Here is an 11,254-nt window from a genome sequence, read left to right as displayed (position 1 = left end):
TGAGACGGTTAGGGGACTGGCAGAGTTTGTGAAGAAGAGGGATAAAAGAGTGATTGATATGCAGGTGAAGAGGAATGAGGAGATGGAGAGGAAGAGAGAGGAGGAGAAACAGAGGAAGAAAGAATTAGATAGACAAAAAGCAGAAAGAGCAAGGAATTATAATGAGCCTGAGTGGGCAAAGATCGAGGAGTTGGATGACGAAGAGGCTGATGATGTGGATGAGAAGAGAAACGAGTTGTATTGTGTAGCTTGTGGAAAGAAATTCAAGACTGATAAGCAGTGGAAAAACCATGAGCAGTCTAAGAAGCACAAGGAGAAGCTAGCTGAACTGAGAGAAGCATTTAGTGCAGAAGATAGAGAATATAAAGCAGCACGAGGGAATGGAAAGGCTGAGGAGGAAAATGGGGATGTTGATGCAGATGGTACTGGCTATTTGTCAGCAGATGAAGGGCTAAATGATTTAGAAGAGCAATTAAAGGTTAATGTTGTTATTCAAGAAGAGGAGACATGTAATGACAGTGCTGAACTTAGTGAGGCAGAATCATTCAATGATATGGACAATGGCAGGGGGCAGAAAGGAGTAAGTGATCAGATGGAGTCAGATGACAATGAAGCAAGTTTCCTTCGAACCATGGTGTCTGGACATAAGACTAGAAACAGGGTTTCCAATAAGCCGAAGTGTTCAGTTAGTAGAATTGTACCAGAGGTTCACAGTGATGTATTGGAGTTCATGGAATATAATGACACGAAAGGTTCTCGGAGGAGCGGGGGAGGCAGGAGGAGACGGAAGGATAGAAGTCAAGATGAAGTAGAAACTAGCACAGCAGTTGCGTCAGAGAAAAATTTCCAGGTCAAGGAACAGGATGGGCCTGATGATACCTCCCTTGTTGGGGAGTCGGTATCGAACACTTCACCAGAATCTGAGACCATGAGTGGTGGAGATGACACGAGGGAAAGGGGTCAAAAGCATCAACAGCAAGCTGGGAACAAGAAATCTACAATAAAGAAAGAGAATGTATCCAAGTTGAAGGTTGCCTCCCGCGGAAGGAAACAAAAGGTACTAATACTCTTCCAAAAACCTTCTTTGCTGCCACCACAATATGTTGATTATGGGTTTTCTCAATAGTAAAGCTAAAGCTGTTATTGTAGAATGGCTATTTACTTTGGAAACAAGGTTTATAAACTGGACTAAGATCCCTTACTTCTAACCAACTGGTCTCATCAAGCTTTATGCTATATCACAGTATTTTCTTAATTTACTGAGTGGATAAACGAAATTGTGTATTCTTTCTACTGACAGCGTGGTTTTTTTGGAGTAAGGAAGTATGGTTTTCTATTAAATGAAATGTAATTATGTTTTCGTTGATTCCATATAGAGACTTTCATGCAATACTTTTCCAGTCTCAACTAGTTCTGTGCCTAGCAGCAATTAATTTCTATTTTCCATAGGCCGCAACTAAAGGTTCAGGCACTGCATGTGAAAAATGTGGAGAGGAATTCGAGACAAGGTAAGTTTCCGTTCTTTTTCTCCTCTACAACATGAGCCAGCACACTACCCCAGTCTCACGGTTGTTCCCATTTGAAATGCTGACTTATATTTAACAGGAATAAATTATATCAACATTTGGGAGAAACTGGCCATGCTACATTAAGAACTAGATGATTTTTTCTTGGTGGCTCTCGACTAGCAAAGCGAAGAGTACCTGTTTCATCTCAGGAACAAGCTTTTCTCGGAACAGTGCTTGGACAAAAAATTTCTTTGAAGTTCATAAGCTCGTCCTTTACTGGGAGGAACTACAGAATACTGGTTCTCTCTCATTGAAGAAACTGCATCATACTTAGTAGTTCGCCCTCATTGAAGACATTCACACACCACACGAATTCTAAATTCATACCAAGTTGGCCAATATTTTGTTCTCATTTATTATTATATTGGAAAACATGGAACTCAAATTCTATATACCCGGAAAAAAGTTTTGGAGTTTGGATTGTATAGACTCGTGGCATATAAAACCTAGCACTAGTAATGTTCTCAATTATTATTATTGGAAAACATGGAACTCAAATTCTATATGCTTACACTAATTTATCCAGAGAAGGGTTTTGGAGTTTGGATTGTATGGACTTGTGGCATATAAAACCTAGCACTAGTATCTCCCCATACCAACCATTTGTCTAAAAGCAGCAAACATGAAGCTCATATTAATGTAAACGTGATATTTTTTTAGCACAAGTTATTGCGTTTCACATAATGTTCCGAATCTCAAAATAACTTTTGTAAAATTAAACATTAAAAAAATATGGATTTATTTTATTTTTTTTATATATAGAAGTATATGTATTTTTAATAAATTTATTGGGTGATAATCGAGATTCTCTTTAAAATATATTCCTAGCTAGAATAACCGAAGTTATACGCAATTCTCCAGCCTCTGCAAACCACGAAAGCGGGGAGGAAAAAAGAAAGAGATGGGGTCAGCGCCAACGCGCGCCGAAGTTCTCTCACTCTTCCGCTCACTCCTTCGCACGGCCCGTGTGTTCACGGATTACAACGTTAGGGAGTACGCGAAACGTCGCACCATCGACGCCTTTCGCCACAACCACCGTCTTAACGATCACTCCGCCGCCGGGGCCGCCTTTGCCGATGGAAAGTCGCAGCTCGCCATCGCAGAAAGGCAGGCCCTTGTTTATTCTCTCTATGCGCCTACCGTCAAGAGCGTAATGGAAACTAAACACTCGTGAATAGTTTGTGTAATGGGCTTTCGTCCAATGAGGTTGGTTTTTATACTTTTTAGTGTTTTAAAGATTTCAATATGAACAGACTTTTGCTTGGTTGAATGTTATGGAGTTTTGATTTATTTTTTTTAAATAGTTGCTGGTGTTGCAAGTTTGTTTAGTCTTGGATATTGAATTTGTTAATCTAATTAGGTCATTTTTCATGGATTTGCGTTTTATTTGTGTTACAATAGAAAGATTTTGCTGCATTAGATTAGGTGTTGAATGTTCTTGGAGAAGAGATTATCGTTTGCAGTTTAGGAGATTGATTTTTTTTTTTTTTACCCTCGTCCGTGAGGCTTTCCACTGTGAATTCAATATCTGATTAATCCTTTCCACGAATAATCTATTGGAACTTTGTCTGAACTTGTGAGATCCCTCTGATGCTTAAATTTGCTTTGTTGCAACTAGAATATGAAAAGAAGATAAACAATTTAACTATGCTACCCAAATGCGAATTCAAGAATGCTGCTAAACTGCAGTGTACTAACTACATGTGCAATATGGTAATTTAGTCGAGTCTTGTAGCTGCTCTGGATCAACTTGAGAGTTGTTCTTCAGCTGAGGGGGTTTTGTTCCCTTACTTAATCAGGAGGCGTCGAAATCATATTACCTAGCTTTCAGTAGCAAAATTATTAATGTCTGCTTTTGGAAATAATGATGTTGTATGGAGCTTGAGTACTGGTGGTTTTTATGGTAATATGGTTGTAGGTAACTTTGAAGGAAGTTTAGTTGTCGATATGTCCTTCACATTCTTTCCTTTTGCTATGTAAATGTTATATGTCGTATCCTTATACGGGTAGTTAATAGGGTTGTAATCTTGCAAACTCCATGAGTTGATAGGATAAAGTTTGTTGATGGGATGGTTGTAAAAATAGTGGTTGAGTTGCTACCTTGAGAACATGAAATGGGTTGGACCAATCTATTTGGTTGTTTTGGCAGTTAATATCCAAGTCTAACATGTATGCAACCTTATGAAAGGCATATTCAGACAGGGGAGGGCTTTTAACAATATCTTGGAGAAATGTTTTGCGACGAAGTCAACTTTCATTCAGCCTGTCAATATCTTGATAAATACCCAATAAAATCGGCTTGCTGTGTTAGGCCTCATTTTGCTTAGCGTAATAGGATTGGATGTAATATCAAGATTTTCTTTTACGATAGTCGATCCTCAATTAACTTAGTCCATACATTGTTTAGTTGAATTGACTTGATTATATGGATATGAATATGTAGATCTGCTTATCACACGAACATAAATACCAATATCCATCTGCACTCAAGCACGAAGTCTGTGTTATGACAATGGCATCATGTGCTATAAAGTTTTGCAAAATTTTTACTTAACCTGTAAGATGCTGAACATGGTATAAAATCTGATGTCCAAAAATCTGCATTAAAGCTTGGAGTCTGTGTGATGGCATCTTGCGCAAGAAAGTTTTGCAAAATTACTAGTTAACCTACATGATGCTTTGATGCTGAAGTCTGAACACAGAATAAAATCTGATGAGCAAAAGGTTGCATGCAAGTATGTTTAAAAAATAATAGAACAATTCTGAGTTCCGTTCCTTTTGTAACTTTGACCTCGTATTTTCTAATTCAAATTGGCATTCAATTTCAGGACCTGGTGGAAGAAAGACATTAAGGACAAGAAGAAAAGTAGTTGTCTTTGCCAAGTGAAGATCGAATTCTGTCTCGACCCCTTTTGGTTTAATTCAATTCTCTGTGTATTAGACATGATATGTTTTAATACTCAATTTATGTTCTGTTTAGGATGGGTACTTGTAAGATTTGAAATTTAACAGAATAATGATTTTATGGATGTTTATTCCACGTTGGGTGGTTTTGCAGAATTTTTGTAGTGTCATCCGTTTAAGAATGTAGGCACCGCAAGGACTAGCATGAAATTTACGTTCACGGTTTGCTGAGAACCAAGGTGGTTAGCGCAATTTGGCTCCTGCTTTTTGTCGACAGTCCGACTTTTCATATTTAACACTGATTACCTTGCAAAAACAGAAAGAATACTCGAGCTATTCGAACTGGTCTCAAGCTCATCAAATCAAGCTTGAGTCCAGTTTTGACCGAGCTGTTTTCAGCTACTCATAAGTAACTTGATTAACTTGTACTCTTATGTATAACCATACTAAGGAGGGCGTAAGCTTAGAGCATGACAAAATAGTATCAGAGGCGGTTGTCAGTAGAAATATTGATAGAGCTTTCTTTTGAATTTAAGGATAAAAAAGCTACAAACATGGGAGTCATCTCTTGATTTTATTGGAGTTACCTCTATATTCCGGATTTTGGTGGATCAATTATACGCGACAGAAAAATGGATATTTGAAACCACTGCAACTGCGTTAACCAATCTGATACATGCACAAACTTACTAAAGGACAATTTTATTTTATATTTTAAAAATTCGAGAAATTATATTGTCCGTATGTATAATATTAATACTCGGATTGAATTCTTGGATACGCCTAAATCCCATCCAACATTTTGGTCTTGGATAGTGTTCATGCTGCCAGTCTGCGAAGTGTTGAATTCGAAGGTGGACCAACGAATTTGACGATGCACACGAATATATGTGCCTTAATGTATCCTGCAAACACAAGTATTGACTTTAACCATAAAGAAGCCAAAGCAAGTGGTGTTGGCATTTTCTCACATCCCAATACATTTGCAGCAATATTATGTACTCTTTTTTGATTGATTCATTATTACGTAGTCAGTGAAATGTTGCTACAAATACTACATAAACCTCTCATCTGTCCAAATATACAGTGAAAGGTACTAGTAATTTATTACTCATACTTTGCAATCCCATTTGTATTCAAAGCTCGACTGTATTAGTTTTTTCAGGCAACGAAAGTGCTGGAACAGAAAACATGTCACCAAGTAATGTTGCATCATTTCATTCTGCCGTTGAATCTCTCAATAACTTATATTAAACTAATTAATTTATATATAAATAAATAAAGTATGCAAGCTCAACATGTTAGTTTACATGCATAGATCTACAGACAAAAAGTACACTAAATAAATTACAGGCTTTTTCTGCAACTCCATACTTCGAGCTCCTGCCCCAAGGAGAGCCTGCATTGAATTAAATACTGATACAACCAACAGCTTGAACCAGAGAAATGCTGTTTTAACTTTTTTTTTTCTACATATCAAGTTAATTCAAGTGCTCATAATACGTGATGAAAATGAACTAGGCAGTGAGAAATAAGTTTCTAAATAAGCTTCACCATACAAAATGTTTACTCATTTGCATGAAGTGTTGGAGGATTCATAGCCTCCGTGGAACATTCTTGTGTGCTACTCAATTGTGCAGCGGATTCGGCCCGCTTGGGACTAAACGTTTCTCAACACCATATCTTGCATCAATCTCATCATCTCCACTAGGTGGCGGCGGCGGTTGATGATGACTTGAATGTTGGATGAAAAGACGACGGATGATCGGAGAGAATAGAAGCCGATGATAATCAGGAAAGTTGTGTAGATGAGTAGTCGTTGAAGCATCTCCGTCTTGTGCGGATACGCTTGAATTTGTGGCCACCATGATCAGGACAATTATAATGCAGACAGAAATCCAGTTATTGGTTACGGCGGTCGACCGTGAGCTCTTCATGCGACTAGTGATGGAAAAGATGGTGTAGTTTGTAGTGTGAAGTGAAGTTGAAACATGAAGACAAGAAAGAAAGTTGTCATGTGTTGGGGTTGAAGTGTATTTAAAACTCAAACAAGTGACCCATGAACCATGTACTTTTCTTCATTAATAAGGGCTCTCCCTTTAGGATGCTTTTATATATGTGGTATGGAACAATTGGTTTTTACCACCAAATGGAACTAACTCTATTTTATTTTTATACTACTCGTCCAATTCAGTTGAAGCACATATAGAATAATATTATTGTGTAAAATGTATTGGAGGGTTATGTATATCAATGTAATAAACGTATTTCAGATTGCGTAAGTTGCATGAAAATATATGCTTTTGTGTTTTGGTACCAAATAATGGGCAAGGTGGTTTTATTTTTAAGGAACCCATTGGATCGTGAAACCAAAAAGTGAGAAATTTCGACTTAATATTGAAGCTTAGGCCATGAAATGTGTGTTGGATTGATTTTGATCGGTTAAAACTTTGTATAGTGTTGAAATCCATAGATTTTATTATATATAAAACGGATATTATTTGCATAATCGTTCAAATAAAGAATTCGAAATTATATGGGAAAATATCGTTCCATTGTATGATTACTGTATCTACATCAACGACAAGAAAATTAGGCTAGCTTAAAACCAGACATGAAACTAAATGTGTGACGTGAAAAGGGTAAAAAAAATATAGAAAATAACCTCCGCTCAAACAACTAAGTAAAAAGAAAGTAAATTAGTAAATTGAACTTCCTCTCCACATTCTTTGCATACCAGCCAAAGATTTAAAAAAAATACGTGAACTCTTGCAAGCATTGAAAAGAAAAACTCCATATACTGCATCCCATAGCAGCTGAGGATGAAATTTTGAAGCCAATAACAAACCAAGCCATCTACCTTGCTAGCAAATACCGGGCACGCTGATTGCTATCTTTCACTCGGCTATTGAGCACATCCACTTCACCCTCAAGATCAACCGCAGCACCGATCTGCCTGGAGTTCGCAAATGAGCAGGAATAATCAGAAACAGTGATAAGTTATTAGAAATTTACAAAAGCTTACGGTCAAATGATTTGGTAAGAAATATGTTGCATATTCCGAGGGATAGACATGATTGCAAACCTATCAATTTCCAAGCCCATGTCAATAGCCATATCTTTTAGCTCCCCCAAGACATTACTTATATCAGCAAAAGCATCATCTTGTTTTGCTTTTTCTATCTGAAATGAACATACGAGATTAAAAATTAGTTATCCCTGAAACCAAAACATGAATTAATATGGTTTTACTGATATTGGAAAACAATATGAAGGTTTCAAACGAGTGTTAACAACGTAGATCAAAATTTCAAAACCACAACTCCTTTGCTATAGGCGATTCTGTCATTTAATAGCATGAAGAGAACTCAAAACAAATCTCAAGCATTTAAAGTAGCATCTCACAAGATAATTAGGTTTCCACATTAGTCAGTCGATAAATTCGATAGCAATGTTCATAATTTACCTCAACCTTCTGCAAGGCATTCGTGGTTTCGGGAGGTGGCGTACGTCTATGTGATCTTTCCTTTGATGCAGAAGCCAACCCCAGTCGTTCCCTTTGCTCCAAGTGGTTACCTTTTCTATGTACTGAATCATCTACAGTATAACCAGAAGTGTTAAACCAGGAGCCTGGTCAAAACGCAAGATTAAAATTCCCTTCTATTCGCCTGCAACTCATGCATACCAAAAGATGTGCTTAAGATTAAAATTTTTTACACCAAAGAAAATATAACTAAAGCACCTGTAATAATTGCAGGTCCTCTTATTGGCCGAGTCCTCTTAGGCTTCCATGTCTTGTGAAACATCCCCCCAAGACTTCCCAAAAGCTTCTCACCCTAAAATTAATAAACAAAAAACAGAACAAAGCATCAATTGTTGTTGGAAATATATTATCTCCCTTCAGTTAAATTTAATGGATTTGAATTCAATTTTAGCCTTGTACACTCAACAAAGGTTAAAGCTTGAATCTTCTATTATACATATGGAGAAAACATCAATAATGTAGAATCCTCCGATATCTTCCTTTTTTTTTTCACAGTTAGGAACAGAAAAGCAGGCCAAATAAATGATAGAAGTGAGGACAAGCATTAACTCGTCCAGTGATGATGTTGAGTTATTGTCTCAAGTTAGAAAGAAGAAAACACTATGAAGGTCACGTTTGCCTGACAATGGACCAACTTGTTGCAGCTACACTTTTGTCAAAGCATGCCAAATTGTAATTCTGTTTCATTTAACTAAAGGTAAAATATGCAAGTTAAATTGATTCCATAGAACTATAACCAATATTCGTTACCCAGTTCTCCAACCTTTGGAGAACAATATCGATGCTGCTTGTAAATAAATATTTGAAATACAAGATTTTGAATCTAAGCACCATTGTGCTTCATTAAGAGGACAAATAACAAGGGAACTAGGGCATAAATTCTGAATCAAAAGGGAAGCCAGAAGAGAAGGTGGAAGAAATTAGACAGTACGTTAAAGACAACTACTAAAATAAAAAAATAATAACACAAACTCTGCCCCTCTCAGCGTTGCTTCAGCATAAGGAATGGGCTTCAATTAATAAACAATAGTTATATTTCAAGCAATCCGACACAATTTTCCTTAATGGGAAGACCATTTCCTGTATTCAAATTGGTAAGAAGAAAAACCCAAAATTCAACTAATTCAAAGGAAATTACTATAATAACTGAAAAAGGTAAGACGGAGATTTACTGTACCAGATATAACCTCTAAGTAATTAAGATAAAAACAAAACAGGGCAAACTTGGATTTTAGTGCCTAGGAAATCTGTTAACGACGAAAGAATCAAACTGAGTTCCTGTTATAACCAGAAAGTTTCAGCATTTTTACTCGAGTAAAAGATCTGGCAAACAAATAAAGCATAATCATGGGTGGGTGAAACTCTATACTTATTCCTTTTGTTAGGAACAACTTGTTAAACAATCCTAAAGATGCACATAAGGTGAATCATTACTTGTTATTGTATGTCCCAAATCTTGTGCCTTCTCTTCTAACATGCAGTATCAAATGTCATTATAGTACCAGGATCAGTTACAAAAGTTGATAAGACATACCCTACTTAGGTCATGGTCGATGTCAGCTGCAGCGACGTGAGTTCTTGTAATCTGCTCTCCCTGCTGATGTAGCATGACCAGAGTTTTAGTAGCATCTTCTCTCATGTCCTCCGCAATCTTGAGGCAATTGTTGACCGTCTTTGTCGTATCTTCAGCCTTATATACAACATAACTTTCCAACTCCTGCACGGTCTGGTTTTCTAATCCTCCAGAGTCACGAAAATCATTCCTATACTTGTTTCTGGCCGAGAGAAAGTTATGTGAAAATGAGGATTCTTTAATAATATAGTCATCAAAAGGGTTTGAATTCAAATTTGACGTAACAAGAGAGGGTTCTGAGGAAGTCCGTCCAGAGGTTTTAAGACTCAACCTATCACCCAACTGATTGTCTGAATCAAAAGGATTAGAACTGGATTTAATAGGAAATCCTGGTTCCGCTGATTTGTGCTTAGACAACCGATGCAATGGAGATTTCTTAAGACCAAACATTCTGTGTCAGCTGTAGAATGTAGGCCAAAGTAGGTTGTTCTTGTCTTACCGGAAAACCTTGAATTCTGATTACGACACGAATCTGTAACAAGTTTTAAAGTGACCCTGTAAAAAAATATCAGAGCATCAAGAAATTTGATTGAAGATGCAAAACCGAAGTTTACCAAGAATTTAAACACATGATTAAAATAGAATCAAGTTCATAATAAATTTGTAAAATTTTATTTTATATGTAATAGTATACTTTGGTAAATAATAAAATTTTATGTTATTCAATTAAAAAAAACCATAAACATATATATACCTGGAAGCAACAAAATCTTAAAACAAATATCAAAAGTGAATCTTTCTTTTTTATTTAGCTTAGAAGCCTCTTTAGTCTTTCCCATTACCGCGCAAACGAAAACAAAATTAGCCCAATACGAATAGCTAAATTACATTTCACAGAAAGAGAAATCACAAGATTAGAACACTAGAATACAGTTCTGATAGAATAACCACCATAATCATGGAGAAACATGACCAAGAAAATCTTGGAGCTGGCCCAGTAGACAAAAACATATATTCAGTTCCAATATTGAAGAATTGAATTAAAAATAGTACCTGCAATGAGATTGTCTTCTTCTAAAAAGCAGACCAATTTTGGTGTAAGGCGAAAGTCAAGAAGCTAGCGAGATAATGGAGCAATGTGGTTTATATATCGCGATGATTTCAGTGGTAAAACGCGTGTTTGAGAACAATTCTTCGCTGACTAGTTTGTCTACGGGAAAAAAAAGGGAAATTGCAACTTGCAAGTTGAAGTGGTCGTACTCCTAACAGAAGTCCGTTTGTCCTTAGCTTTCTATTTTTCCATAATTATTGACGGCCTATGATATTGAGTCGTTGATATCTTACATTTGTGAAAAACACAAAGAAACTGTCCATTTTTGTTCTTTTGTTTTTAATTGAGTTGAGATTTTTATCTTAAATTCTAAAACTAAATCTTTTAGATAGTTTGTGTACCCAAATGAGAAAATTAATCTTTTAGATAGCTTGTGTCTCCACGTTCCACGATTCTTTGAGATACTCTTGACACAAAAACTTTAATGAAACAGTCTCACAATCAATTTTATTAGACGTATGTTCTATTTAGATCACTTATGAAAAAATATTACTATTTATATCAAAAATATTAATTTTTATTATAAATATAGACATAATTGACTCATTTTACGA

General features: G+C 36.3%; 3 protein-coding genes across 4 annotated transcripts; 2 read left to right on the top strand and 1 right to left on the bottom strand.

Annotated features, from left to right (window-relative positions):
* The first annotated feature begins 6 nt into the window (after window positions 1–6).
* LOC140966963 (DNAJ protein JJJ1 homolog) lies at window positions 7–2,120 on the top strand. The gene is made up of 3 exons (XM_073427286.1): window positions 7–1,057; window positions 1,450–1,508; window positions 1,606–2,120. The coding sequence occupies exons 1-3, from the start codon at window positions 59–61 to the stop codon at window positions 1,661–1,663; spliced, it is 1,116 nt and encodes a 371-aa protein (XP_073283387.1). The 5' UTR covers window positions 7–58; the 3' UTR covers window positions 1,664–2,120.
* Window positions 2,121–2,400: 280 nt separating this feature from the next.
* Window positions 2,401–4,611, top strand: LOC140966961 (uncharacterized). The gene is made up of 2 exons (XM_073427283.1): window positions 2,401–2,774; window positions 4,397–4,611. Exon 1 carries the CDS (start codon window positions 2,470–2,472, stop codon window positions 2,740–2,742), a length of 273 nt encoding a protein of 90 aa, XP_073283384.1. The 5' UTR covers window positions 2,401–2,469; the 3' UTR covers window positions 2,743–2,774; window positions 4,397–4,611.
* Window positions 4,612–7,156: 2,545 nt separating this feature from the next.
* LOC140966962 (SNAP25 homologous protein SNAP33-like) lies at window positions 7,157–10,864 on the bottom strand. 2 transcript variants are annotated; one of them, XM_073427284.1, is made up of 6 exons: window positions 10,643–10,864; window positions 9,551–10,144; window positions 8,215–8,308; window positions 7,939–8,069; window positions 7,558–7,655; window positions 7,157–7,428 (listed from the first exon to the last, which is right to left on the bottom strand). In XM_073427284.1, the coding sequence occupies exons 2-6, from the start codon at window positions 10,037–10,039 to the stop codon at window positions 7,329–7,331; spliced, it is 912 nt and encodes a 303-aa protein (XP_073283385.1). In that variant the 5' UTR covers window positions 10,040–10,144; window positions 10,643–10,864; the 3' UTR covers window positions 7,157–7,328. The 2 variants fall into 2 exon arrangements, with proteins under 2 accessions (XP_073283385.1, XP_073283386.1); XM_073427285.1 differs by having other exon boundaries at window positions 9,551–10,121; window positions 10,643–10,798.
* Window positions 10,865–11,254: the final 390 nt, after the last annotated feature.

The sequence above is a fragment of the Primulina huaijiensis genome, unplaced genomic scaffold (genome assembly GCF_012295235.1).
Source record: "Primulina huaijiensis isolate GDHJ02 unplaced genomic scaffold, ASM1229523v2 scaffold208322, whole genome shotgun sequence".
Lineage (NCBI taxonomy): Eukaryota > Viridiplantae > Streptophyta > Magnoliopsida > Lamiales > Gesneriaceae > Primulina > Primulina huaijiensis.
Note: the sequence above shows the minus strand (reverse complement) of the source record. Positions and strands in the feature narration are given on the sequence as shown.

What these genes read in the sequence shown, in the direction of transcription:
- LOC140966963 (XM_073427286.1), top strand. Translation starts at nt 59, where the DNA reads ATGCAGGTGAAGAGGAATGAGGAGATGGAGAGGAAGAGAGAGGAGGAG. An exon ending in CCCGCGGAAGGAAACAAAAG is followed by an intron (nt 1,058 to 1,449) that starts GTACTAATACTC and finishes TATTTTCCATAG; the next exon opens with GCCGCAACTAAAGGTTCAGG. An exon ending in GGAGAGGAATTCGAGACAAG is followed by an intron (nt 1,509 to 1,605) that starts GTAAGTTTCCGT and finishes TATATTTAACAG; the next exon opens with GAATAAATTATATCAACATT.
- LOC140966961 (XM_073427283.1), top strand. Translation starts at nt 2,470, where the DNA reads ATGGGGTCAGCGCCAACGCGCGCCGAAGTTCTCTCACTCTTCCGCTCA.
- LOC140966962 (XM_073427284.1), bottom strand. Translation starts at nt 10,039, where the DNA reads ATGTTTGGTCTTAAGAAATCTCCATTGCATCGGTTGTCTAAGCACAAA. An exon ending in TCGACCATGACCTAAGTAGG is followed by an intron (nt 8,309 to 9,550) that starts GTATGTCTTATC and finishes TATTAATTTTAG; the next exon opens with GGTGAGAAGCTTTTGGGAAG. An exon ending in ATGGGCTTGGAAATTGATAG is followed by an intron (nt 7,429 to 7,557) that starts GTTTGCAATCAT and finishes TGCGAACTCCAG; the next exon opens with GCAGATCGGTGCTGCGGTTG.